Source organism: Pseudochaenichthys georgianus, chromosome 9, assembly GCF_902827115.2.
Source record: "Pseudochaenichthys georgianus chromosome 9, fPseGeo1.2, whole genome shotgun sequence".
Taxonomy (NCBI): Eukaryota; Metazoa; Chordata; class Actinopteri; order Perciformes; family Channichthyidae; genus Pseudochaenichthys; species Pseudochaenichthys georgianus.
Genome location: NC_047511.1, coordinates 42,898,741 through 42,925,835, shown reverse-complemented (window position 1 = coordinate 42,925,835; position 27,095 = coordinate 42,898,741). Strand labels below are relative to the sequence as shown.

At 41.5% G+C, this 27,095-nt stretch overlaps 1 protein-coding gene across 2 annotated transcripts; it reads right to left on the bottom strand.

Moving 5' to 3' along the window:
* Positions 1-5,873: 5,873 nt before the first annotated feature.
* On the bottom strand, positions 5,874-15,430 carry tbx1 (T-box transcription factor 1). Of its 2 annotated transcripts, none has more exons than XM_034091570.1 (8): positions 14,936-15,430; positions 13,457-13,847; positions 11,089-11,190; positions 10,546-10,717; positions 9,355-9,510; positions 8,169-8,236; positions 7,547-7,647; positions 5,874-6,794 (listed from the first exon to the last, which is right to left on the bottom strand). In XM_034091570.1, exons 1-8 carry the CDS (start codon positions 15,117-15,119, stop codon positions 6,412-6,414), a joined length of 1,557 nt encoding a protein of 518 aa, XP_033947461.1. In that variant the 5' UTR covers positions 15,120-15,430; the 3' UTR covers positions 5,874-6,411. The 2 variants fall into 2 exon arrangements, with proteins under 2 accessions (XP_033947461.1, XP_033947462.1); XM_034091571.1 differs by having other exon boundaries at positions 13,457-13,796.
* Positions 15,431-27,095: the final 11,665 nt, after the last annotated feature.

Here is a 27,095-nt window from a genome sequence, read left to right as displayed (position 1 = left end):
CAGAACAGAGAAAAGGCCAAAAACATAACAGCCAAGATAGCTGACTTCATCGCGTTGGATGACCAGCCGTTATCTGTTACCTTTTTTTTTTTCTCTTAATGCATTGCATAAAGATCGGATCGGGAAAATCGGTATCGGCAGATTGTCAAAATCAAATGATCGGAATCGGATCGGGAGCAAAAAAAGGTGATCGGGACATCCCTACTAATAAACGTGTGTTGGCCACAGAGCTTTTATCTTGCGATATACCGAAATCCAACTGATAAAATGTTGTCGAAGGAGCCCTTGTGATGCTAACTTCTGTGTCGGCCATCTCTGTACAATTTCTATACAGATGTATTTTTAAGAAACAGACATTTGTCACGAACAAGGCCAAAGGTGGTCCTGTTGCGAAAGTCCCAGAGAAAATAGAGAGGTGTTGTTTTTCTGTCTCTAATAATATCTCTGAGTCAACGAGCAGCATGGGAGCCCATGTGTTGCAGCAGTGCGTCGGGAGGGCCGGGGGCTTCAAACGCTGCACGTTCTGCTTCATAAAGGCTTCGTCTCCTGGGATGACCCCGAGTCGAAGAGCTCATCGTGCTGTACAGGAAGGGCCTGAGGAATCAAAGAGCCAGACCAGCATAGTGGCCCCGAATCATTAGTGAACAGAGGAAAGACAAGGTCATTCGCTAGCTGTGACGCTACTGTCACTGGGGGGGGGGAAGGGAATAGCTGCAGTGTTGGTTGCTTGCATCAAATTCTTGTTTTGCATGAGTTGTTTCTGCTCATAACTTGTTGAATTACCTTTTTTTTGGTATCATTTCAAAAACTCATGGAATAAGATAGGGGTGTCCAGTGTTTCCCCGGCAAGAAGAGCCAAAGGCCCCTTAACCAATTTGGGTTATCAAATAAGATAATACATGCGAGTTCATGGCTACTGGAGACAACGTTCTTGTTGCTCTGCGTTGCGTTGTTAGTGAGTGAGAAACACCGGAGTCTGTGGGGTTTATTCTCCCAAAAATATAATTTACAATTTAGGCATTTAGCAGACGCCTTATTCCAAAGCGACTTACAATGACCAATCACAGGGACATTCTCCCTGGAGTAACCGAGGGCTAAGTGCCTTACTCAAGGGCACACTAGTAGTGGTGTTCCAGGCAGGATTTGAACTCGCAACCTTCCGGTCATCAGCCCACCTCACTATCCATTGATTAGACCACCAAAAAAAAAAAAATAATAATAATAATTTTTTTTTTTTACGAGATCCATTTGTGGCGGACGATATTTAATTGTGATGGCCCGCCACAAATAAATCAATGTATGGGAAACACTGGGTGTCCAAACTACATTTTGAATCGGCCCTCAGCAAATTCAAAAAGTATAATGGAATGAATGTATGGCCCACAAAAGCAACTTGTGCTCGTCTTATATTGTACTTCTTAAATATAAATGTGAAAATATATTACACAGTAGTATTCATGTGTTAATACGACCACTAAATTCAGTCAATTCAACTTGGAAACATTTTCTTACATATCTAAGTTGATGAGAAAAAAGCCCAATGACTTATTTCCATAACAAGCTTGAAATACACCCTTCCTATTTCTCCTTATTATAATCAATCTTCTGTTTTAAGGGATGAGCCGCCAACACTCACGAGCATCATGTACCTACCTTTGATTGATTTTGCTAACTTATAACTGAACTTACGAGGCACTAAACCTCTCCTCTCGTGAGCGGCCCAGCCTTTCGTATATTTTTCTGTATGTAAAAAAGTTTGGACACCCCTGGAATAAGACCTTTTTCTCTGGCTGGATTTAATGACATGTTGTCCCTGTTCCCCGCAGAGCTCCAGCTCCACCTTTTGTGTCTGACCCCGCCGGTGACATGTCGCATTCATACTAACTTCCTAACTCTCCTGTTGGCTTTGAACAAACACTCGTGGTGGCGTGGGCCGGCTTCCGTCCATTCTCTGATAAATCAAATGCTGAATCCATTGCAGCAGACGGCAACCGGCTGGCTTTAGAAGTGCCTGTTGGGGTGGCGGAGGACCTCATAAATCACTTCGTAATGGATCATTTAGGAAGTCAATAAATGGACAGGGATACCGTGTGCACAATAGCCCCCGTGCTTCAGTTATCACCTAACGTGTGTCCTCCTTGGCCTTGAGGGTCAGAGGTCAGCCTGGCTCAGGGATCGGACATTATCCATTGCCTTTTGTTGGTGTTGGTGTGTGTGTGAGTGTGTGTGTGGTGGATGCATTTACTCCCTAAGCCTTTGGGTGCATTCATGGACATGTGAGACGTCACACTGAGCCTGATTATTTTAAATGAATGGTTGAGGGAAATAATCCTGTCTGTAGAAGCCAAAACCAATGTTCCGCCTCATGGCTAAGTTGGTTTTATTTATTTTTTCAAATGTGACTTAATACAAATGTATTAAGTCTGTTGCCCGGGGTGATGATGTGTTTTGATGTTCTGTATAAAATGTCCGTCAGCAGCCTCATACACACCATAAACCCGAGTACCTTTTGTATTAGTTGAGAGGCCATGGTGAGAGGGGGGTTTAGGTACAGGACTCTGATTGGTTTACCTGCCTTGTTTTTAATAACTGTCCCCAGATTCGGCATGCAGGGAGGCAGCAGCAATGTACACAGAGGTGGAGCGAACTAATGGAGACCCTGATAGGCCGGTCACTACAGATGTTCCAGATGCAGCTGGGTGTCAACGGATGCTTTAGGTTGCATTATCATCCATCCTCTGCCTCTCCATACTTCACTGGCAAGTCCTTGGCACTGTTTCTGCGTGAGTCGGAGACATCTGGGCACAGTATTGTAACGGAGCGGGTTGCTCTCTTCCTCCGTGTGAAACGATGGACTGATTGAAATACTGTGTGTGGAAATGGCCTGTTGAAAGCATGCCGACGCACGTGAAGAAATGTAGTGTGGTAAAATATTCCAATGTACGCTTTATAATGATAATATAAGATGGTATTGAGGTGCGATTCATGACCGTTCCTCCAGTAGGCGCAGTTTCACTGATTGCAACAAACATTTTTTACTTCACAGTAATTAAAAATATCTGTAATCTTAGCCTATAAAACAACTTTATTCAGTAGGCTATAATAAAGCTTAATTAAAGTGCTAAACAACAAATGACTCGTGTGTGCTTTATTTGAATATCTATGTGGTCCCTTAAGACTGGAGGACAGGGTTACAAAATGAGGTCGGCTTCAATGTCAAGTCTCCTCAGACTGATGCATACTCCACCTGCAGGGACACCGTGTATTAAGAAGGCAACATATGCAGGACATTGTCGTTGCTGGATTGGGTTTAGATAACATTTGGACCACTCTCAATGGTGCAGGTGGTGAGAGAGACCGAAGAGGCTGTGAGATATTACTCATGTAGCCTTCTGTACGTAACTAAGATCTGAGGTAGTTGTACTCTACTCTGATTGAATCCTTTTATTTAATGCTAGTTGAAATGTAAACAAATGCAAAATATTGTACATGTGATTGTTTACCGGTAAAGATTAGCCAGGCTAATGTCAGTTGTCCTGCTTTAGACAGACTGTTCTAACACGGTTGTGCATCAGCACTGCCAGTAATGTTTCCTTTGCGAAACCTATATTTAGTCCGCATGTCGCTTTTTGACTCTTCCACAACACCGATAAACTCACTATCGTCTCCCGCTGCTTCTGGACTTCCGCCCGGCTCTCCTCGGCACCCGCAGGCCGGCGACGGTGCTCCACAGGCGGCTTCCTGCCCAGACGAGAGGGGCAGCAACAGCGACACTGAACAGGCTGTGAGGGCCATGTTTATGGGCAAGGACAGATTTGTTGAAGTTATATTTGTGTGTTTCCTTGTTGGGCTTATTATGACTTAACTTTAACTAAATGTACGTTAAATTAGGGACTAGTTAGCTACAGTTATATCGACTTGCTTGTCAAATGGGCATATTAGTGTTATTTTATTTCTTTTAATGACCTTTCAGGATATATTAAAACTTAATTTCCCATAGTGTCTTCTTCTTCTTCTTCTTCTTCTTCTTCTTCTTCTTCTACCAATTGGTGTCCACATGAGAGGAAACGTTATTTCACCTTTGACACATTATAAGCCTTTAACATTAGAGACAAGCTACTGTAAGGAGCTTCACAACAGCCGGTCAGATATTTAAGGGAAGCAAAATGTTGCTCAGATGTTTGAATACAAACACGGTGTGAATGCCTCTGAATTGTAAATAAAGTGGTGCTCTTATGAGGGAATAATTAGCTAAAGCGAATTGACACCTGCTTGTCAAGTAGGCCCATTATATTTTACATATTTGAATGATGCTAAGTAGCTAACATCGATATGTTATGCTGCCATTCTCCATATTGACTTCAGTTCAATTGCAAATCAAAGCACAAGTGTAATACTTTTTTTTTACAACAAAGGAGTCTGCGTTAAAATGAGTGGAAACATTATTTAACCTTTGACACCTTTTACAAGCCATTGAAACATTGCACACAAGCCTGTTGGAGAAGTCGCAAACCAGGCAATGAGATACAAAATGTTGCTCAATTTAAATAAAAACACTGAATGCCTGCATTTTAAGTAAAATAGCACTAACTGAGGGCATGGTTACAGTACACTGTAGGCCAATTAGATTATTTGATATATTTTAATGACGCTAAGTTGCCTTCATAGTATACTTTCATAGTAAAGTAAAAGCTTTGCTCAGCCCCCGAAGAACAACAACAACATCGACACCCAATTAGCCTGCGTTTAAATGAGTGGAAAGATTATTTAACCTTTGACACCTTTAAAAGCCATTAAACAGTCAGAGGTCAGGCGCCCTCCGGCATCCTTCCCCTGCTGGGTTCAAGGAGGAAAAATACATGATTGAAATGAATCATTAGGGAATGTTTCCTTTTGTATCGTGACAGACACACATCCCAGAGCAGACTGTTTTCCCCCAACGAGATTAACCTCGACAACAAAGCATTTCTCATAGGACTTCAAATAGGAGATGGAAATGGCCGCACAGGACACAGTGACGTTCTTTAAAAATCACCCAACTGTCACATTACATATGACCAATGGTATCCTTTCGGGGAGAGAGGAAATTAAAAGTCTGTCTTTTTTCAACTTTGAATAACAAGACGGGTTGTCATGCAGCATTCTATTTTTGCAAAAGATTTTGTAAAAAAAAAACAGATTTTGAAAAGTGTCTTTTCAAAATCTAACTTTTTGACACACACAGACGAAGATATTCTTTTTCTTGGAAGTTAGATTTTGAAAAGACACTTTTCAAAATCTGTTTTTTTTTTACAAAATCTTTTGCAAAAATAGAATGCCGCATGACATTTAGATAACAACAAAGTATTTCCAGTTTTTTTCTTTTTTACTATCCCTCTTATACTTTAGGCACTCGTTAGCAGTTTTCCTATTTTATTTTATTCATTGAAAATAATACACAGTTTTAAATGACCTTGGTTTAGATTATTTCTATTAATCACTGTAAGACTTTAACAGAAAATTCAAGAGGGAAGTGTAGAAGTTGTTGTAGCATTTATGTGTTTTGCTTCCTTTTTCTTCATAGCACCAGCTGCAGATTTCAACATTTGAACTACAGTGCAGGCTAATGTTTAGACAGCCTCCTGGTCCTGACTTCCAACGACTGCAGGAACAACAGACACCTCAACCCAATGAAGCAGGCAGATCCGGTCAGAGAAACCAGAACAATGCTCTCAGTGAGGTAAGCTGATTTCCCCCTGCAGCAGTGCAACAGCAGGCAAAGCTTCGAATGGAAGATCTGCTCAAAGATTTTTATGAATTACAAGAATTTAATGTTTATTTTACAGATGCAGAACAGTCATTCTGCTTCATTTATTTACTTTGAATTGCTGCAAGTCAGTGCCATGGTACAAGCTTCTCAGAGCGGCTCAAGATGTTCAAAATCAAATCTTGTATTTCTTTTATTTTTTATACCTCAAACAAAAACATTTGGGTGTGTTTCGACACCCTCTCTGATGAGCTCAACATGCAAACATCTCGTCTACCTAGAAGCTTGATGTACTATATAACATATGGCTTTTTTGAAAGCAATACAAACAAATCAAAAAGTGCATCCAACACAAAAAAAAAATTCAATTCCAGTCTGTGATCAAAGGTATTGTCCGTGTTAAGGAGAGGTCCCTCCTGCCTCCTCTGTTTTCTGGCTCTATGTCCGCACCGCTCGCCGTGGAGCTTTTCCCATTCGGGTTCAAAGGTCGAAGCAGGCCTCTGAAAGGACTCAGAGCAGGTGCTTAGCGCAGAGATGCATTTCCTTTAAATAAATAAGGGGTTTATCCAGCAGAGTTTCAGGCGGTGGACGCACCCCACAGGTTGCCATCAATAGACAGGACTGTGTTGCCTTTCCTGTTTCCATTTCCCACAATGCATCGCCCCTTACCGGGGCCCGTAGTCATAGTTAGAGGGGCCGCTGGTGGCTGAGTACATGTTAGCCGTGGCTGGGTTCATGTGGTGGTGGTACGTGTGTCCTCTGATGCCGGGTAAAGGGTAGGGCGAGGGCCGGGTCTTGGCTCCCAGGTAGTGTTCGTAGGTGGTGGGGTACTTGTAGGGGTGGTGGTGCAGGGTGTCCGGCGAGAGACCGTGGGGGTCTTGGCGAAGGTCGTGGGGGGGGCTGGGTCTGCCGCTGGAGAGTGAGACGCCGTGGAGGCCCCCCGGGACGGGAAGGGCGGGGCTGAGGACCCGGGACATCAGCTGGTGGGCCGGGTCTCCGTGTATGGGCGTGCCGCTGGGGTCCCGCTCGTACTCCCTCCTGCTGTCCTCTAATGAAAGACGGGAGAAAACAGTCAGAGCTAGCCAATGTGTGTGTGTGTGTGTGTGTGTGTGTGTGTGTGTGTGTGTGTGTGTGTGTGTGTGTGTGTGTGTGTGTGTGTGTGTGTGTGTGTGTGTGTGTGTGTGTGTGTGTGTGTGTGTGTGTACAGATTGCAGGGGGGACTGATAATACAATTCTAATTTCACAATTTAAAACCCCTAAAATGACTAGTATTTGTTATATTATTCTCAAGGTCAAACAGTATTTAGATAGATATTATATATGTCAACAAATGATCATATACTAACGTCTGTTATTGTCCAAAAAATGCATGAAAATACGCTCAAAATGATGCATAAAGAAATCAAAATAGTTTTTGTTTTTTGTTATAAATCAAAGCTAGAATCCCTTCTGATGGATTACAGGTTGTTTGAAGCCAGGGTGAAACTAATGGTTATTATTAAACTAATAAACAAATACATTTTATGTCAAGAAAAAGTATTATTCATTGCAGGTGTTACTGATTATAAATCTATCATCTGTATGACGGCACAATGCCCTGTGCTATAGTAGTGGTGGACTTGGACTGTGAAGGCAGCATTGTGCTGACGTTAATGAAACTAAATGAAAAGAAAATGAGGTGAAAGATGCCAAAAATGAAAGAAACCATTTCCTCTAACGGCTGAATAACTTAATATGAATATGGTTTATATTTGATAGCAGGCATGAGTTGTGAAGTGAAACAAGGAGCGAGCTGCAGACCTTTCTCAGAGCCGTTCTGCGGAGGCGGGGACGACATTGGGTTTCTTGTTCTGGCAAAGGCGCTCATTATTGGCAGACAGCCCGGTCTGTGATTCCTGGGCCTGGAGCGGGGAGAGAGAGCATCCAGTTACACTCAGTTCATGACTGTCAAACGGCACCGTGTCTTTATTATATATTAAAATGATGAATGCACATTTTAAGAGTTGACACTGTTGCGTGTAAATCACTTCCACACATTGACAGGCAACCTATTACATGACTCAGATTGGCCTGTTCTGCAAACTAATAAAACATTCCCATAAACCTTAGCGTGATCGGTTTACTTAACGCTCCGAAGAAAAAAGACTTTTGCAGCGTTTGGATACGTCGGTGTGTGTTGCAGTTGGGTGTGGTTCATTCTGTTGTTACTATTACGAGTGTGTGTGGTAATTAGCCATTGACGGGAGAGGTCTGTTGACGTCCAAACAATATGCCCTGATGCGTAGACGTCATGGCACGCATTGCGGTTGTTATTATGGCAAACTCCACCCATCTGAGTGAGATGAACTATTTTGCAAATAGTTGAACATTTCTACACCATGTGGAAACATGCCAGCGGGCTTTATGTTGAGAGCACACTCACCAGTCCTCTGGGTCACAGTCCCTGAAGCCCTTTGCGAAGGGATTGCTCGCTATCTTCAGCTGCGTGATCTGAAATCCAGAACATCCAATAAACCTCAGTGACTCGTACACAAAGTCATTCTGAGAAGGCATTGCATTTGAATCCCAGCTGTGGGAGAGGAGCATGGGGGGCTGGCCATTTTGGATTGGAAAGCTCTTCTGTCCATGTCTTGAACACAACGCTTTGTTTTTAATAATATTTGAGAAATCTTACAGGTCTGCTGTTCAGCATCATGTCCATTCATGTTATTTAAAACACATGTGAATTCATATACAACTTATTTAGCATTTATTTCTGAACTATTTTGTAACCTTTGGAGCTGCATAGTATCTCAATTGTAGATTTCCATTCATGCACATTCCTAAATAATTAGTAGCGACACAATTATCATTTTTCAAGATTCAAATCAAATGTGAATATGTTTCATGTTCTCACTTCATGAGTCACATTATGAATTATTGTGTCATATTTCATATACAAAGGACAAAGTTATTGTCTCTCCTGTTCACAGTGCGACCATGGAAATACACTGTAAAAAACGTCCATCTTAAGACATCATTAGATTTGATTTCTATAAACAAACGGCATCATCTCACGCAAGCAGCTCGTTCTCATTCTTCTCAAAACAAGTTCAGTTAGAATGTTTTGAGTAGATATAGGATGATGGTTAGTCTGAGCAGGATCAGGAGTTTTTGCAGTGTATTCCAATCACCAACCAATCACATTACTTTTCTGATAGCAGCCATTTTATTCCAAAGTTTCACTCGTCAGACTCGCTTTGAATAACTGCTGAATGCACTCATGTGTTAATCTCAACAGACCTCAAGTCTGATGGGAAAAAGGAGCGAAGCAGAACAGCTTGGCGCAGAGTAAAGGCAACATTTACGCAAAACAAAAAAGCGCGCAAAGAAGACATTTTGATTTTCGTAGGATTATCCGGTCATGCATTTATCCAAAGAAAAAGCACAATCAATATCAATTTGATTATTAATATTTTAGTTAAAAGTGACCTTTTTATAGTATTTTCTCATGGTATCACTCAACTTAATCCATTAATGTTACATTTAAGGTAAAGCCCCTTTAGAATATGGTCAGTTTCTGCACACCACCCCACGTGTCTTTCACACAGGGTAATAAGGTATCTTACCCGGTGGTTCTGGTAGGCTGTGACTGCTGTGAAGCGGGTCTCCTCAAAAACAAAAGTCTTGTAATTCTCCTCGGCATATTTCTCGCTGTCCTTGCGGGGGTCCACATAGACCACGTGGAACCGGGGCTGGTATCGGTGCATGGAGTTCAGGATGATCTGGAAAAATAAATCATTTTATTCTTTTATGTCTTATATATATTTAGGTTGCATTGTTGGAGACTTAAGATGTTCATAAATACACTGTGCATATGTCAATCGAGCCTTTGAATCTTGAATCAGCACTGAAGGAACGATCTCCTGAAACTCAGTAAGACTATTTTCGATTATTAAAAAAATGGAAAAACTGATCAAATGAATAAATATATCTTGGTTGGATAACATAAAACAAATGTATTTTTAATAAACTATCTTGAAAACAAAACGAGTTAGAATGGTCGGCTTTAAAATAATCGCATGTGACGTTGTCAAACATATACGTATTTGTGGATACATGCATAAGCGGTTTGGTAAATATATACCATTACAGAAATAACCTGACGCTCCCGTTACATTTCCAGACATTTTTCTTAATATATAAAGACCATGTGGCACTATGTTATCAGCACATCATCGTCTCGATATATCCACATTTCCATGTGATGATGGGCTTTTCCATAATCTAAAATAGCCTTTACCGCCGGTAAAACTAATACAACAATCACTCAGAGAGGAAGATCCAGAGGGTGAAACAATTCCCATCAATGATGAAATATTCTACTTTCTTTCCGTCATTTTTGGAGCAAAGTCTGATTTTCTGAGACATTTTGTGGAGTGAGAAAAGCTTTTTGGCCACATCGGACTATTAGTCCAAATAACAAGTTGTGTTATTGTTATTGTGTTATTGTATAAATCAATTTGAGGGGGCCAAACCTCTCCTTCACAGTAACGTTAATTCAATGAGTTTACAGTTTATGCATCACGGTATTTTTCGACCTCTGAGGTTGTAGGTTAATCGTACTTGGTGCTTAAATTTGAAGAAACAAACTATAAATACAGTGAATTAAATCGTCGAGTATTAATAGTTATTCCCGTAGTGATGCTTTTAGGCCGTTTGCATGATAACTCTCTTTTGTCGACCTTCCTGTGTGTTTGTAGTAGGCTATAATTATTTGTGTTGTTGTTGCATGGATTCATTCCCAGTAGTGTACTCACGTGGCCGTTGTCATCCAGCAGGTTGTTGGTGAGCTTGAGTTTATCAAAAGAGACAATCTGCTTCATCCACTGCGCGCCTTTGGCCGGAGAGTCCGGGTGGTAGTGCACCCTGCCCGGCGTGGCGGGGTCCGCTTTCCCGGCGACCAGCCACGAGGAGCTGTGGAAAGCATACCTGAGAGATGGAAACATCTACAATTAGAAATGTTCCCACATCATCAATAAAAGTGTTGCCTTAAATGTCAATGCATGTGCTGACATGAGATACACAAACGGAAGCTATTCAGAAATTATAATATGCCTCATAACATACCAAATATGATAGCGAATATGTCTCCAATAGTCACCAACATATTTCTAGTATGAATCGGTTCATTTTAGAAATGTTTATAAATGTGCTTAAGCTATATTTATTTCCGATTTATTATTTATTTCAAATGTAGTTTGCTTAATTTACCACTGTAGTGCAAAGTATGTGTTGTGCACCTTGCCAAAAAATATTTCGGACTAGTCCAACTGTAACGCTCCTGCAGTGTCCATAGTTACCTGTAACGTTTGTCGTCTACGGGCAGGAAGTCCATCAGCAGCATGTAGTCTGACATGGGATCCATCCCGAATATTTTCACTTGGAAAGTTGGAAACATTCTCCTGGAAAAGGAAAAGCACAGATCGACTGTTAGGCTATGTGTTGCTTTGGCTGCCTTCACGTGCTCACATTCAGTATTCAGAAAACTGGACCCTCAGTGTGTGAACGGTGCTTTTCAACTGTTAGAAATGAATGGATTCGTCACAGGAGTAAACTAATTATTTTTGCCAAATGTTTTGTGTACAAAGCCAGAGGGCCGTGCAGCTCCCGGCCTGCTCAGCTTCATTTGGCCCGAGCAACAGGAAGACATGAGCTCCGAGCTTTTGGACATGACGTGATCCCGTCCGTGCTTACCCAGATACAACTCTCCTTCATCTGAATGGAGCTTTGGGTTTGTTGCCTTTTTAGCTCCGCTTTCGCAACTCGTGGAAAGACTCGTTAACTTCCAGACACACGAAGGGCTACCTACACACATGTAGTGGACATAGGCTATAACATGCGCGTAATGGGTATAGACGAGGTGTCATTAATGTTCCAACAAATATCCAGAATTGTGTCTGTATGAAAAAACATGGACTCATCTGGAGGCAGTGCTCTCTATATCTCTCCTATTTAAATGTATTTGCAATCACGTGTCTGCTTTGTCTCCAACGAAGTGGATTGCATCGCTCTTGGAGATGCAGGGGCTCGTTTAGCGGCCATGACCACAAACATTTGTTTTTGTCCTCCATCTTATCTACTACACAGGGCAGATCCATATCCCCGAAGAACACGGGTTGAAAGTTGAGTAATCCGCAGAGTCAGTGAAAGGGATCCTAAAATCAACGCTCAATTAACGTCGTGTTGTGGCTAGGTGAGGCTGAAGGAGCCTTTAAAGTGCTCTGCTGCAGATCTGCTTTCTCCTGTCAGAAACTCAACCCTCACTTTCAGGATTAGATCAATTATCTCATGCCTCTTTATATTACGATACTACAGGATAAAGTCAGGAAGGCATTTGGAGACGCTTTTACGCGCCATGTCCACTGTTTACTGGTTAACAAAAAATAGTGCTTAACATTAGTGTAGCATTTTATTGGCTCTCCAAACGAGGTCAAAGGTGAAAGATGGTAATATTATTGCCCTTCAGATGCAAACAAGGGATAGCATAACTTATACATTTTCAAATAAAAAAAAGATTGTTTTAACATTTGGAAAACTAAAAGGCAAAACATCTTCAAATCATATCATCACCATTTGGAAATCATAAGAAAACACATATTATAATGGACAATTTATAACAAAATCAAAACTGGATTTGTGTGTGTTTATTCAAGTTTTACATCCACTTCTTGAGCGTGAGAGGGAAGCATTCAGAGGAACGAGGAAATAAAAATAAAAAACACGTGTCGAGGCCCGAGTAAAAACACGAGTACAGCTCTCTGATCAGTTTAGATAGTGGCTGATCTCCCTTCACACATGCAAAGACCCTCAGATTAAAGGCCATAATGTTCCGTATAACAGCGGTGCGTAAACCTGAGACTGTAAGGGAAACCAGCCGAGGGCCACAACATCCCTGCTGGATCCAAAAAACGGCGTGGTGTTTACAGCTGACACACACAACACAACACAACACACACAAGCCTCCATGCTTCTGACCTCGAATTAAACACATATCCAGCAGCAGGCCTGAACCACAGCTTTAAATTAAAAACATGTTATAAAGACAAACCCTCCGATGTTTGCACGTTAATTTAATTTATCCGACATTTAATTGGCATTTTTGGGCATTATGTGCAAGAAAAATAGGACTTTATTACTGCTCAAATGTAATACAATTGTTCCTGAGACATGAGCCCTTTGAAATAAGAAAGTAATATATGTTGTTGTTCATGTTTCAGAAGCCATATATCAATACAAAAATATATTTTCCATTTTTTAAATGAAATGAGAAAAACGAAAATGTAAGACATATTTTTGTGTTAACAGCCAAACAAAGGGGTTATCCGTTATGAACTCCAAAAAACGAAACTACTAAACCTTTATATTTAAAAAAAAAAAAAAAAAAAGCAACTTTATCCCTATATGTGCTATTATATATAATAAAAAAAAAACATGAAATACATCGATAAATATACCCTGAATATCTGGTTTGTGTGATGAGCAAAAATGCTCAAAATATTAACATTTTATATTTAAAAACCAAACGTTTTGAATATGGTTGCTCCTTTACGCAGGATATCAACTCGGCTAATATTGGTATTTTTGTTAGATTAAAGCCTTTAATCCGCTCTGCATTATTTCTCGTGTGCCCGCACATGCATTAAGGGAATAACAACTCTTGGTGCTCACCTGCCCGCCTTGGTAACGATCATCTCCGTGCCCAGCATATTAAACTCGTCCCATAAAGCTTTCATCTCCAGCTGCACGTTAATGGTGGCCACTTTGGGGTTCTTCTTCACGAGGGTTTTTCCGTTGGGAGTGGAGTTGTTGGAGGACGAGGAGCAGTTGGGAGTCCCCCCGTCGCTCTGCGGGTTCTGGCCCGGGTTGGAGCCCGGGTAGTTGTAGTTGTGCTGGGCGGCCGGGCAGGGCTCGAAGTGGGCCTCATGCTGGCTGTAGGGGTCCCCGGGGGACGGGGAGAGGTGGTAGCCCCCCGGCGTGTTGAGGCTGCTCAGGCTGCTCGTCGTGAAGGCTGCAACATCGCAAAAATGGGACAGCTGCGTCAGCCACGGACTGGATATGGCTGAAATCATCCCAAAAGACTGGATTTACTAAATATGCCGTGCACTTTTTCTCGGATATACAGAAAGTAAAAACAGTGATCTCCAGGTGCAGATGTCACACACAAATGCACCCCGTTCGGTTTAAAGGTTTCCGTCTCGGCTGCTCAATAATCCCTGAGGTTGCATCCAGCATGCTACAGTGTGCCTGATCTAAAAGAGTCCGAATAGTGACGAAATGTCTCCAAAACCCTGCGGCGAAAGCTGCTCGCAGAAACGAGCTTCGTGTGAGTGAGTGTTTGCTGCGGATCGATTCCGCCTCTGTTGTGCTCTGCGTCAGTGTGTTACACTGCAACCCAGTCACCTCTCTTATCTGACGCAGAGGGCCTCCCCTTTGCGATAAAACCGGTTCTTATTTCTATTTAGATAAGGAACTGCAGGTAATGTGCAGTTTCCTCGCCTTGGGACGAGACTGATTGACAGTGAAGTGCGCCCCTTTTTAATGGGCTTTCCGGCACTCATTTAACTTTTGGATAAGGTATCGCCCACAACACCCCCGTTAGCAAACAATAGAGGATGTGCCCGGCCGAGAGGAGAGTAAACGGTTTACAAGGTAAACACACTGATTTGCATGAACAAACGAATAGGCAGCAGGTGACTGTTGCTTTCTCGTTATTGGACAAATAGATCTATGGACTGGATGTTCACCCTCTCCGAGCTGGATATGCTCATTATGCTCTGTTTTTTTTACCATTAGCCTACTCACAGGGTGCCCATGTAAACCCTCCGCCTCTTGGTCTCGTGTTTTATGTATATGGTCCTCGCTACGAATAAAGTAGATTTTTTTTGTTCAACAGTTTTGGAAACTTTTCTTCCACCCCTGTTGTTGCTCTGTGTTTAGACTTCTCCCCGATTGTCACTACTAGGACTGAATTGCATTATATTTCAACAGCTGTGCCAGAATAAATTAGTTCTAACTTCATTCATGCATTTCAAATGTGGTTTTGCGCTTTGAAAATCTCGAGTAACCGAGCAGATTATCGGGTGTTGTGTCAGTTCAAACGCGTACACATGCTACAACAGCTCTACGGGCATCAGCAGGGTGATTTACCTTCCATTTCCCGGGTGACAGTGCTGTAGTGCATTTTATAGGAGCTGTGGTTATGCAGGTCTGGCTTGTCCAGGCCGGTGCTCTGTTTCTCAAACGCCGCGTTTCCTGCTTGCTCTGCAGCCGAAATCAGAGAGGCAATACTGAAAGCATTCGCCTTTGGAGAGAGGGGACCGCCGTCGTCCATAGGCGAGAGATCGAGTCCAGAGAAGCCGTCCCTCCTCCGCTTTCCAACCGCGTAGAAAGCAGGAGAAGGCTGCGCACAATGGAGAGGAACATGCGCCAAAATGGGGTTTTCACATTCCTTGAGTGCGAGAGTCTGGGCTCGACTGTTCTTAGAGTATTCCCACAAGTTCCCCGGTCATCTGATCACAGTCCGTAAACTTTTTAAAGTCGTCCCACCGTCAAAACATAGTTCAAGAGAATAGAGGCAAACCTTCCCTCGCTTCTCCTCCGGTCGGTGCGGGGAGGTGTCCTCTGAGTGCTGCCTCGAGGAGAAGCGACTGCTGCAAGGAGAATGTCAAAAGTGAGCGAGATCCACGCCTCCCCTGCTTCAGCAGGAAAAAAGAGTCTGCGCTCTGCACTGCATGTTTTATTTCAATAAGAGTGTCAGTCATTTTAATTCAACTCCCAACGTCATTCATGCAATGTCCGGCTGTAAAGTGCGCAACCTTTCCACTAACTTATAGGCCTATGTGCATATTTCAGCTGCAGGCACCAGACAGAGCTGCTCCTGCCCCCAACTCTGCCTGAAGCACCAGGGGCTGCACTGGGTCTTTTACGCATGGGCTCACCCTGGAAATGTAGTTTTCCTTTTAATACGTTTGGAAAAACTAAAAGGAATAAAGTGGATTCCCATTCTTCAGTTAACTCGGCCAAATAGCCACATAAATAATAAAATAGCTTTTTTGGATTCAAGAAATGGAATCTAGCGAGAAGAGGCAGATTGTTTAGTTTCAGGTACTGGACATGTTACACTATTATTACTTAAGGAGTTACCTTTTTGGATTCACACCAGTTATAATACATACTAATACTTTATTTGGAGGCAGCTTTGACGAAACCCAATGCCACCTTCAGGTCATAAAATAAAACGAATCTCTACCTTTAGGCTTTTTTTAGTGTCTACTTTTTTGCGTTGTTATGACTTTTACGCAGCCCCTTTCCTCCACGCCACATACCTACAGATGAACTGTACTGGACACAAGGCCTTCGCTGCAGTCAGTAAACGCACACAGACAAACACACGAGGCACTTGAGGCCGCAGCTGGACTTGACCTCTCCTCCTGTATCGCCCTGTAGCTTCTCAGGTTATCAGGTCCAGTGTAACGTGCAGCAGTGAAGACGTGTTGTTTTGGAGCTGCTGATACAAAGCGGAAGGTCTCATTTACACCGGGAGTCTCCGAATGAAGCGTGAAGGCAGCAGCGGGGGTCTAATGGGATAAAGCAGTTAGAGGATTAACTCTTATTTGTTTTGGATGTTTCTCCGCGGGAGTCTCTGAGCATACATAAACTACTGCAATGTGTTGGTAATGGCAGATAGATAGATAGGTGAGGAATTTGATTATAATGGTGCATATAAACACATTTTTAATCACTTTTATGAAACTATTTGGTTACCTTTTAAAACACGTGTGAACCAGAAATATAAGAATATGCAAAAAGTACATAAAGAAACGGACATAATAAAAATAAATGATGTACAGTTTCAGATTCAAAATGTAAGAGATGTGCAGTTTATCAAGAAGAATTATGGAAAAGGTTGCAAAGTATTCAGAGAAATGTACAAGTTTAGAGTACGAGGGAATTAGCACTCAGTTTATTTAGAATTTGCCCGAATATGAAATGAAATAAATGGTAAAGTCAACACCAGTGTAAACATCACCAAATGCAGACTTTGTCTTCCTCTTTTTGAATCAGATATGATGCCATCGATACCGACTCACTTCATCATGGCCGAGTCGGAAGCCCCTTTTGTAAATACTCAGGTGATAACAGACAAAATACAGGAGCAGATCACAATGGGAAGAGACTGTGTTGGAATCCGCTCGCGGGCCTCGGAGCGGCCGAAGCACAGTTCAACATTTTACTCGGAGAAAATACACTTGTTCAACATTAAGCCTCATCAACCCACACCCACACCCCACTCCAAAACAACAACACACTTCAACACATTAAAATAAAGTGCTGTGTGAAAGTAGAGGAAGTTTCAGAGCAGAATTAATGTGGAAAGCTACAAAAAATGAAAATAATGCGATTTTTTTCCAGTGAAAAAACACAATATTGGCTTCTTAAGAACACAGTTGCGTAGGAATAAAATACATAAATAAAAGGACTGTCCTCTCACTTGTATTGGAAATCTATGGACCTCGGAATGTTAATTAAAAAGACTTTATTGATACATGAATGGCCAACGACTCAACAAGTCTTTATCAGGGTTAGTTACTTTCATTGCACAGAAGTTAACGTCAACAACTGAAATCTCTGTAGCTCCTTTTATTTTAAAGGAACAATTTCCATACAGTGTGAAATAAGGCTTTCACTACTATCATACACAACAGGCTCCTTTAGCACATGTGTTACTCTACGACTTTTAGATTTCGTTACATTCACGCATCTGTGACACGACAATCGTTTTTGTCCTTTAAAATATAGTTGTATTATTCATGTTTTTAACCAACCTTCCTTGGAATATGTTTGCTGTAGGACCGCGCGCTGCAGACCTTTCCTCTCGGGCTGACAACAAGTCGACAAAGTGAGCAAAGTGTGAGCTGATAGGAGGAAACAGCCTGAACACTGACTGACGGACACACAACAGCGAGGACCAAGTCAGTCTTTTGTCAATATAAAATCAGGTTATTTGTTTGTTTTTGTAAAATTATTATTCACATAGCATAGCCTATTAATAACTTGTACCATGTTTTCAAACGAGTAGGCTCCATGTGGAACTGATAGAGGAGAACTCTTGGATTTATTGATTAGAGAAAACGTGTTTTCGTAAACTTTGGATCGGTCAAAGTCCTCTTTAGAGTGGATTGAATTGTACATTTTAGTATTAATGTCGAAATTACACTTTGTATACACTCGGCCGATGGCCCTGCTGACGTAGAGCAATATAAACAGTGGCATGGCACTGTTTAGTGTACTTTGTGCATCCGTAAAGATAAATGCCACTGCACCCTTTAGTCCCAAATTCAAAGCCCTCACCTCAGCTCACGGAGTTTTCCTGCAGGCATCATCCACCCTATACCCACATATAATCGGCGGAACTGAAAGTAATTTACATTTGATATTTGACATTTGATATTTAAAAAAATATTTGTAGGAGTTAAAATGTTTTTTTCACTTTTATTTTACTCAGGAAAATAGTATCCTCTCTTATAGCGCGTCGTTCCTATGCTATATCCAGAGCGCTTCTCTCCACACGGCACAGATATGAAGTGCCCAAGGGGAACTGGGGCCACCAGAAGGAAAACCTGCGGGGCTTCGGTGCCATTTGACGCGAACCTTTACGCACAAAAACACATTTGTTCGATACAGTTTTATTAAAATCGCGTAACATTCTTTTAACACATTTTAAGAATCTGTCAGTGACACTTATCCCCACATGCTGCCGGTTATCTGCTGTTCCTCCCGATGTACAGTAGGCCTCCAGGACAGGCCTGTGTGGTGGTAATCAATGACACAACAAAAGAGATCCCGCCCATGCCTCATTAAATGTCTCAGATCTCGGCTGCATTTCTGCGTTATTAATAAACAGAGATGTGATAGGTCACCTCTTCTTCCTCTCCTTTCTGCTCTCTCTCTCTCCTAAAAAAAACCCTGCTTTGACGTTTTTTACGCTTGTGTTGTATTCATATTTATTTCCCCAGTCTTTAAATGAACGAGCCACAATCAGGATGATAACATTATTAATTGCGCGCTCCCATCTTTTAACACGTAATAAATCACCAGGTGTGCCACACATCATAAAAACAATGATGTTCACATTCATGTTGCGTGACATTAGCAGTGGGGACCGAGGCGGCGCACTCCACGTATTAAACCCTATCCTGTGTAAATATTAGTGTAAATCCCAGAATAAGGGAGAGGAAGTGAGCAGTTGACAGCCCGGGGTGTCCTCGCGGGGCTGCAGGAAATGCACGGGGAGATGCAGGTATGCACGAGGAAGTATTCAGAAAAGTGCCTCGACTATCAAGGCCCTACAAACGGCTAAAAAGACATAACAATAATCGATTGTTTATTCAGAATAAAATGTAAATATAAAAAAACTTTTCTTACTTAAGTTATCATTAGCGCTGACTTTACGTTAATACAGACATTTGAAATGGACTTCTTTTACAGATAATAATAAAGAAAATACATTTTATGTGGGCCAATAAGCTACATGGTTACTTTATTTATTTACTATATTTATTTATGTATCAAGGCAATATACAAACATATGTTGGTGTATATAATTACTGCTGATATATCTTTACTTTTGGTTTTACTTTATAATTATTGTGCTATGTCTTACATGCTGCTCTGACGAATTCCAAAATGTGGATCAATACAGCTATCTAATCTAATCCTGAATACAAATGTAAAAATAGCTATAATTCTAGCATTGCTATATCTATTTAGGTTTTGCTGTTAAATACTAAACGCTTTATCTTTTATTTTAATCTTTGATGCTTTTACGCACCAGAGTCTGGTTGGTTCTGTTTGCCACATTTCTGAATGCCTTCATTCACTCCTCCTGTATTAAAATGTTTCCACGTCTTCCCCCGCATCACATCTCCACATCAGCGCGAAGTCTAATTGGAGATTTTCAGTAAAAACGTCCAAACATTTCACCACAGTGTTGAATATTTGTCCGATGTCTATCACTATTTATTTTCCGCTATTTGTAATCTCACTTCTGTCGTTGAGTGGTTACTTCTTGGATATTTTGAATACTTTCTTTCTCCGTTGGTTCGTCGCCATAATGAATACATAGAAATAAAAAAAATCGCTCAAATGGTGTATAAGATATTGTGTGTAAGTATGGAGGCTGATATTGAAAATGTGTTATTTCAGTGCATGCTGGGTTTATTTTCGCAGCGGGGCAGATCGTAAATACTGATGTGAGTTTGTGTTCACATTGTGTAGTGGTGTTTGCAGATCGTCCTTCAATAGCCCGCCAGTCATGCGTAAAGGCGACATACAGTAATCCCAGTCAATTTCAATAGGTTCAGTCATAGCACCTTCAAACTTCACAGCCACTCACAGGGGAACAAGTACTCACACCCATTAATTAAGTAAAAGTAAAAATACTACAAGTAAACAGTATAAGTACAAAGGTATTAACATCAAAATGTACTCAAAGGTCCAAAAGTACTAATGTTTCCAATCGCCCATTTTAATATTATGAGTTTACTGTTAAGTATTATTGAAAGCATTATCAGCTTGGAGTATCGAAAGAAAATGTACACATAATGTTGAATGGCTCTTTCAAAGTAATTTATTATGAAATGATATTATATTATTCAGTTTATCAAATGTACACAGATTTAAATCTTGTAGTTGGTCGATATGGAGCCACTTGTATAGACTTTAAAAACGACTTAGTACTACATCATCATCATATAGGAATATCCTGTTTTTTTATATTTTATACAACGTTAAGTAAATGTGGAGTAGAAGGAACATGAAATGGAAATACTCAAGTAAAGTACACGTTTGTCAAAAATCATTCTTAACTACAGTATTTGGGTAAATGTACTTAGTTACTTTGAACCAATGCAGCCACACCCGCTAAAGGAATGTAATAGGAATACAAAAATCATAAAATTACAATAAAAAAAAATGACTTAATGGTCGGTCTAGTTTGTGTGCATCGTTTTGCAACACATACCTGTAGAGGAACTGTAAAAGAAAAAATTGGAAATGTAAAATTAGGAGGCTAATTCTGCTGCTGTGTTACAGTAGTTAAAAGTTCTCGTTCAAACTGGGAATTCCTCTATTTTTGTAAAAGAAGAAAAAACCAGAACATATGAAACACATTTCCTTGTTGGCATATAAATGTGGTTTTTCCTGTTCTGCTCTGCTCTCTTTGTATTTTGGGGGTCATCATAAAAAGGACATAAAAACACAATGGAAATGAACACAATGGCTGACCCGAGGTGAAAATCCTGAATCCCTCGTGTCTGTTTCCCACATATATTCCCACACAAAAACACGGGAGGGTGGACTTCACCTTTTACTAAAAGAATATCACTAACACATAATGAATGTCATGTTAAAAAAATGGACAGAACACATTTCAGTCAACGTTGCACCCTTTATAACATTTATACATTATATCCCACGTGTGTGTACGTGTTATGGATTCTGAGGTTCGACTGCCCGGCCCGCTCTATTTGTCCAGGCAGAAATCAAAAGAGAGAAAAGCACATTTTCACTTTCTCCCTCCCTCTCGGCAGTTGTCTGCGAAGATGTGGGCCATCGCTATTTGTTTATTTTGGGACGGAAGGTCTTCTCTCCACATGTCTTCTCCCAGTTAACCAATATAGTCCTGACAGCTGCCCACTGTGCCCTTCAACAGCCTCTGTGCCGCCTCCACTCTCTGCCCCCCCCGACCCCCCACACCTGAAGCAACACCGCTGTTATCTTTGAGCTATCATCCAACAGGGAGATTACTGTAGGAGACAATCTCGCGGCAGCACAGGAAAATCAGAATTCCTTTATTCGTCCCACAAAGGAGACACGTACGTTTTTACAGCAAAGTATGACGAAGAACATTATTATATAAAAAGGCATGCACAAAGTCATAATAATATTAGCAGAATGCCTCGAAGTGTGTTTTTAAATCATCAGGAAAAATAGTTTGGGTGCATTTGTACTGCACATCCGTTTTGAGTGGATATCAGTATAAATCAAGTTCTCATGGAAAGAAAGCAAACCAGTTAGGAATGTCTCTGTAGGACATAGAAAGGGTGGAGGGGGGGGATCCCTTTTCAAAATCACTTCTTCTCTTTCCCTCCCGTCTTTGTTTTAAAACTGGGAAGCTTTTAGCTTTTGAAAAGTATCCTTTCCCTATCTGCTGCGCGGCGGGCCAGGCGTCATCACCTCTCCTCTCCCTCAGCCCCATTGGAGCGCCGGTAAATAGCTGGCATTCCTGCCACAAAGAACCGATGATGTGGGCCTCCGTGATCTCCCCAAATTAATTAAGGCCTTTCTTCTCCCCGAGCAGGACCCGCAGCCTTTGTCCCCTCTAATGCATCTTAAGCCCGGTATTAAATACAAGGACAGAGTCTAGGCTCATTGTAAACCTTTCACTGCCTGCTCGGCTCCTCTCCACGGAGCTGAAGAGGCTTCAGTGTGGATCCTCACTCTCGCCCCATGCCTCCTCCTTATCTGCCGCCTCTCCATGCTCCCCACTGGCTTGGTATTTATTTGAATATGAGAAGGCCTGCTTGTTGTTTTTGGCAGAGAGGGCTCGAAACTTAGACCCCCCCCCCCCCCATTCCACCTTTCCCCCAACTCCCCCTCTTCCATGCCTCCGTCCCTCGCTCCATCCGTCCCTCCTCAGCCACCCGGGCTCGTTCACCCTTCACCAGCCTCTGCTTCCCCGAACTTGAACCAAAGCCCTGGAGTCAAAGGCCCTTACAGACAGGCCCACTGTGCATGAGTATGAGTATGAGTGTGTGTAAGTGCATGTGTGCATATCCCATTAGCTTCTTTCCCTCTGTAGCTGGGATGAATAACTGGAAGTTAATGAGCAAGCCATGCAGAGTCTGCTTCTCTTCTTCCAAAAGCTCCCAAAACGGAGTGAATATTTCCGGTCAGTGAATGCACCTTTCAGAGGCTGATCCAGTTTCCTCCAGTTTCCTTCTGATCATTTTTTGCATTCCCATTTAACTGAAAACCTCTCCAATGTGTGGGGTCGAGGGGTGATTAGGAGACACATGTGACTTCTGTGTGAGCCTTTAGCCGTATTCACTTCTTGTCAGTGTTGGAACGTAACAAAGTACATAAGTACAATTTGTAAGTACTTGTACTTAAGTAAAATGTTTCACTTGAATAACTCCATACAGCATTGTACTTTTAATTCTACTGACAGCTTTAGTTACTTTACAGATTCCGATTTATTTAGCTATTACAAAATGTAAATCCATTATTAAACAAACCGTGACATTTAATTATAGGTTAAAATATGTAGTAGTTACATTTGACCAGCTGTCGTCAACACATTGCAGCATCAATACTCATTATACAGTTATTTATTATGCATGGTTCTGCCATTTCCCATAAGGAGTACTTTTAAGTATATTTTGATGCCAATACTTTTGTACTTTCCTGAACTTGAACCAAAGCCAGTACTCATAGGCCCACTGTGCATGAGTGGGAGAGTGTTTAAGTGCATGTGTGCATATCCCATGAACTACTTTCCCTGTCTTGATAATGAACAACTGGAGGTTAATGAGCAAGCCAGAGTCCGCTTCTCTTCTTCCCAAAACTCCAGAGTGGATGTTTCCTGTCAGTGAATGCACCTTTCAGAGGCTGATCCAGTTTCCTCCTGCTCATTTTCCGCTTTCCCATTTAGCTTTGGCCAAACAGAAAAAACTCCCCTCGCATGTCAGGGGTCGGCGAGGTGATGAGTCTTCTTGTTCGTCTCCAATTTGAAACGCTGAAGGTGTTTAGCGGGTTTCCAACGTGGTGATTCGGTCTGTGACAGCGGGATCAGCAGCGCCTCCCAGCATCAGCAGGAAGTGGATAACATGTCCATTAGAGAAACCCTCACACCGACCCTAAACAGTGAAATTAGGGGGCTCAGAGGCGTGCAGGGAGCAGACCTGGAGGAATGCTGATGCCACGCCCCCGGCGGAGGAGACAGGAACATGAACTACAATGTGGCTTTTTGTTTTGGCGAACGGGAGTTTTGGGTTGAGGGGGAATATATCGGGCCTTCCTGCGCTCCTCTTCCAAGATGAAGAAGCAGGAAGTCGCAAAGGAGGTGAACAATGTGCAGAATGGAGCTGATACCAAGGACTGGAATGTACACCCCCATCATTCCCGTTGGCATGGCTCCGGCCCTGTTGATAATGGACATGGCGCCCACCAAACACCCGGCGTCCATGTTGGAATTATGTTTACATTCAGAGTATAATGACCGGTGGTGGGTCTGTGCGGATCAGCCGTATCTGAGGTCGTGGAGTATGCTCCAGGTCACGGATCTCGTTGTCACTCAGTCACTTGGAGAATCTGTCAAAAGCAGCCTCCACCAATCACAGCGAGGCGATACGGATTACAGCGATTCATCATGTGGAGCTCTCCCTGCCACCACATGTTTGTTTTGATCTCTTCCTCTCCCGCTCGGTGACAGTGAAAGATGAGGGGACCATGTGGCTCGGTCGGCACGGTGCCATGGAAACCAGCTCCGGGTCCCAGCACGGAACTCCGCGCTGAAGCCACAGCCCCAGCACGGAGCTCCATGTCGGGGCTCGGAAACTCAGCATAGGGCAAAGGGGAGATTTTCCCGGCTGGCTAATTGCAGACCGAAAAGTGTAACTTTAGGTGATGGGGGGATTAAGGCTTGTTGACTTGTGTTCACTGGGGGGCTAAACTGACACTCAATTCCCCCACAGCGGACAGTTCCTGAACCCCCCCTGGAGTTGGCCGGGGGGGTCCGGGTCACATTAAGGGGTACTGTTAAGGCAGACCACATGACCAGCTCCTCTAAAACAAGCACTGCTGTGTCCATAATGTCAAACACTTCCTCCATCTGCATCCATTAGCTGGCTCTGGAGGTGGCGAGTTACATTTGAGAGCTGAAGGAAAACAAGAGGGCAGAGATTACACGGCCTGCGCATAATGAAAAGGTTCCCTCGCCTATTGTATCGAAGCAGTCAAAGAATTTACTAAAGGAAATACTGATAAGGCTTTTGTTCGCTTGACGTGGATTTCTACATTGTTGGAATTTAGAATATTTTGCACACATTTTTGGTTATTTTGAAATATAGATTCAGACGGTTGCTAATGTTTGGTCTATATTTAAAAGACCCTGTTCATACCCCAAATTCAAAATCATATTATATACGACTGGATATAACGTTTTTTTTAAGTTCAACTTAACCTTTCAAACATCAGACTTCTGGTATTTCTGATGAAACGTGAACATGTAATAACATCTTTAACTCCAGATAAATGTAACTCAAAAAGTAGTTTTTATTTATCCTTCGAGAATAGATAAAACTACAACAACCTAAGGCCACATTAATCACTAAGACAGTAAAATAATTCATTTAATTATCACACATCTTCCAAAATACATTCACAGTAACTTATTTCTTCAAGCAAATCATTGAGATAACATCAAACTGTAGGGAAAAGATAATTTTGTAAAACCTGTTAAAAGTAGTGTAAACAAACCTAATATACAGTCATGTGACCTCTAACTAAATCACCAAATACTATATAACAAAAAATACATACTATACCTTCCTTTTCTATGACTCAAAATACAAATTTGAATAGCAAAAAAACATATTGTTGATATATTATTTTTTTTACAATAACCAACTTTAGTGAAAATATGATAATCTCCAGACGTATATTCTTAACATCCTGATGAAAGCCATTCTAGTCATTCATAAAGGAAAACACTTCTACATTAAAACATCCAAGTGTTCTTTGGCAGCCAGGTGGTCAAAGGATGGACCAACAGCTTTATCCACTCAGATATTTCTCTACCTCGCCCATAGTTCCTATCCTTCGGCCCCCATCATCCTCTCGCTCGGTGAAACATGGCCGAGTCTCTGACAGACGAACTAAGCGGCACGACGACGAGCAGAAATCTTTCTCGTCATGCGTGTTGGAGCAACCTCCCAAGCAACCTCAAACGCTGCAGTGCACTGCACGGGGAAAGAAATGTCGCTTGTGTTTGTGTCTGATTTCTCAGCTCATTAATCTTGCCTGTAGTCTCGCGCTTTGGCATATTGTCAGCCTGCTTCGATGTAATGATATTTATTAGAACATGTCCTCGCTTGTTGACGTCTCTTACCGTATCTGCCATCGGTGTCCTAGAAACAGAGCCGTGTTTACATATGACTAACAGGAAGAGGGTTGGACATTAATACTGTTCACACTTTGGGTTTTCTCCTTTTGTAGACATTTTTTTCTTTACATTTTTTTCTTTACGTCTTGTTCTATTGTTTTTGCAGACCTGCCCATAAAAGCAGCATGATTCAGACTTCTTCCAAAATAGCTATTGAAATAAGAACAACTAAAATAACATCAAATACAAATGAACCATATTAATAAGCCTACTTTTTACTTCAGGAAATCGAGTGATACATTCATAAGAAATATGTTTTTGTTGCTGACCTGCCCAAAGCCTTCATTTGACCTGCTTCACATCAGAAAAGGAAGCGATAAATGATCAGATTTATTGTTGTTGCTGTCCATAAAAGCAACATAATTTGAAACTTGTAATAGTTAATAATGTTCATAAGCAAAACTAAAATGACATTAAATAAAAATTAACCATATTATTAAGCATACGAAATCGAGTGGTAAGTTCAGAGAAAAATATATATTTGTTCCTGACTTGCCCAAAAAAAGCAAAATAGCAAAACTAGAACTTACATTTCATAAAATCTATATTAACGATATGAATAATCCTACTTATTTTACACAATCCCCACAGAAATAATGGATAAAGTAGCACAATATAAAACATCTTAAATACTTATTCAAAAGAAAAAATGGCCACAAGTGAAAATGAGACCACATTTAAATGATTGGCTACGACAACATCTACATATATGACCCACACTTTGACACACTAAATATTTGAATCTATGAATAGACAAGATAATAATAATACATTTATTTTGGGGGGCACCTTTCATAACACCCATGGGGCAATATAGGGAACAATTAAAACAGTGGATTTAGTGAAGTGTCAGCCAGGGTGAGACGAGACAAACAACAGGAAATTACTACAAGATAGCTTTCAGTTATAATTGACATTTCAGTTTAGCATAAAGAGTTTTTGTTGCAACCAAACTTCTTAAAATCAGGGGGAACTAAAAAAAAACGGATTCATGCTTGCTTTCATTTTATTGAAGGTTATTCTTCTTCTGTCTGCAAATTGAAATCACCACCTCTCTCTCTCTCTCTCTCTCTCTCTCTCTCT

Excerpts from the sequence above, each read along its gene's own strand:
- tbx1 (XM_034091570.1), bottom strand. The coding sequence starts at position 15,119 with ATGGACGACGGCGGTCCCCTCTCTCCAAAGGCGAATGCTTTCAGTATT. Across the intron at positions 7,648-8,168 it reads GACTGTGACCCAGAGGACTG|GCCCAGGAATCACAGACCGG; the intron begins GTGAGTGTGCTC and ends TCCCCGCTCCAG. Across the intron at positions 6,795-7,546 it reads GCAGAACGGCTCTGAGAAAG|AGGACAGCAGGAGGGAGTAC; the intron begins GTCTGCAGCTCG and ends GTCTTTCATTAG.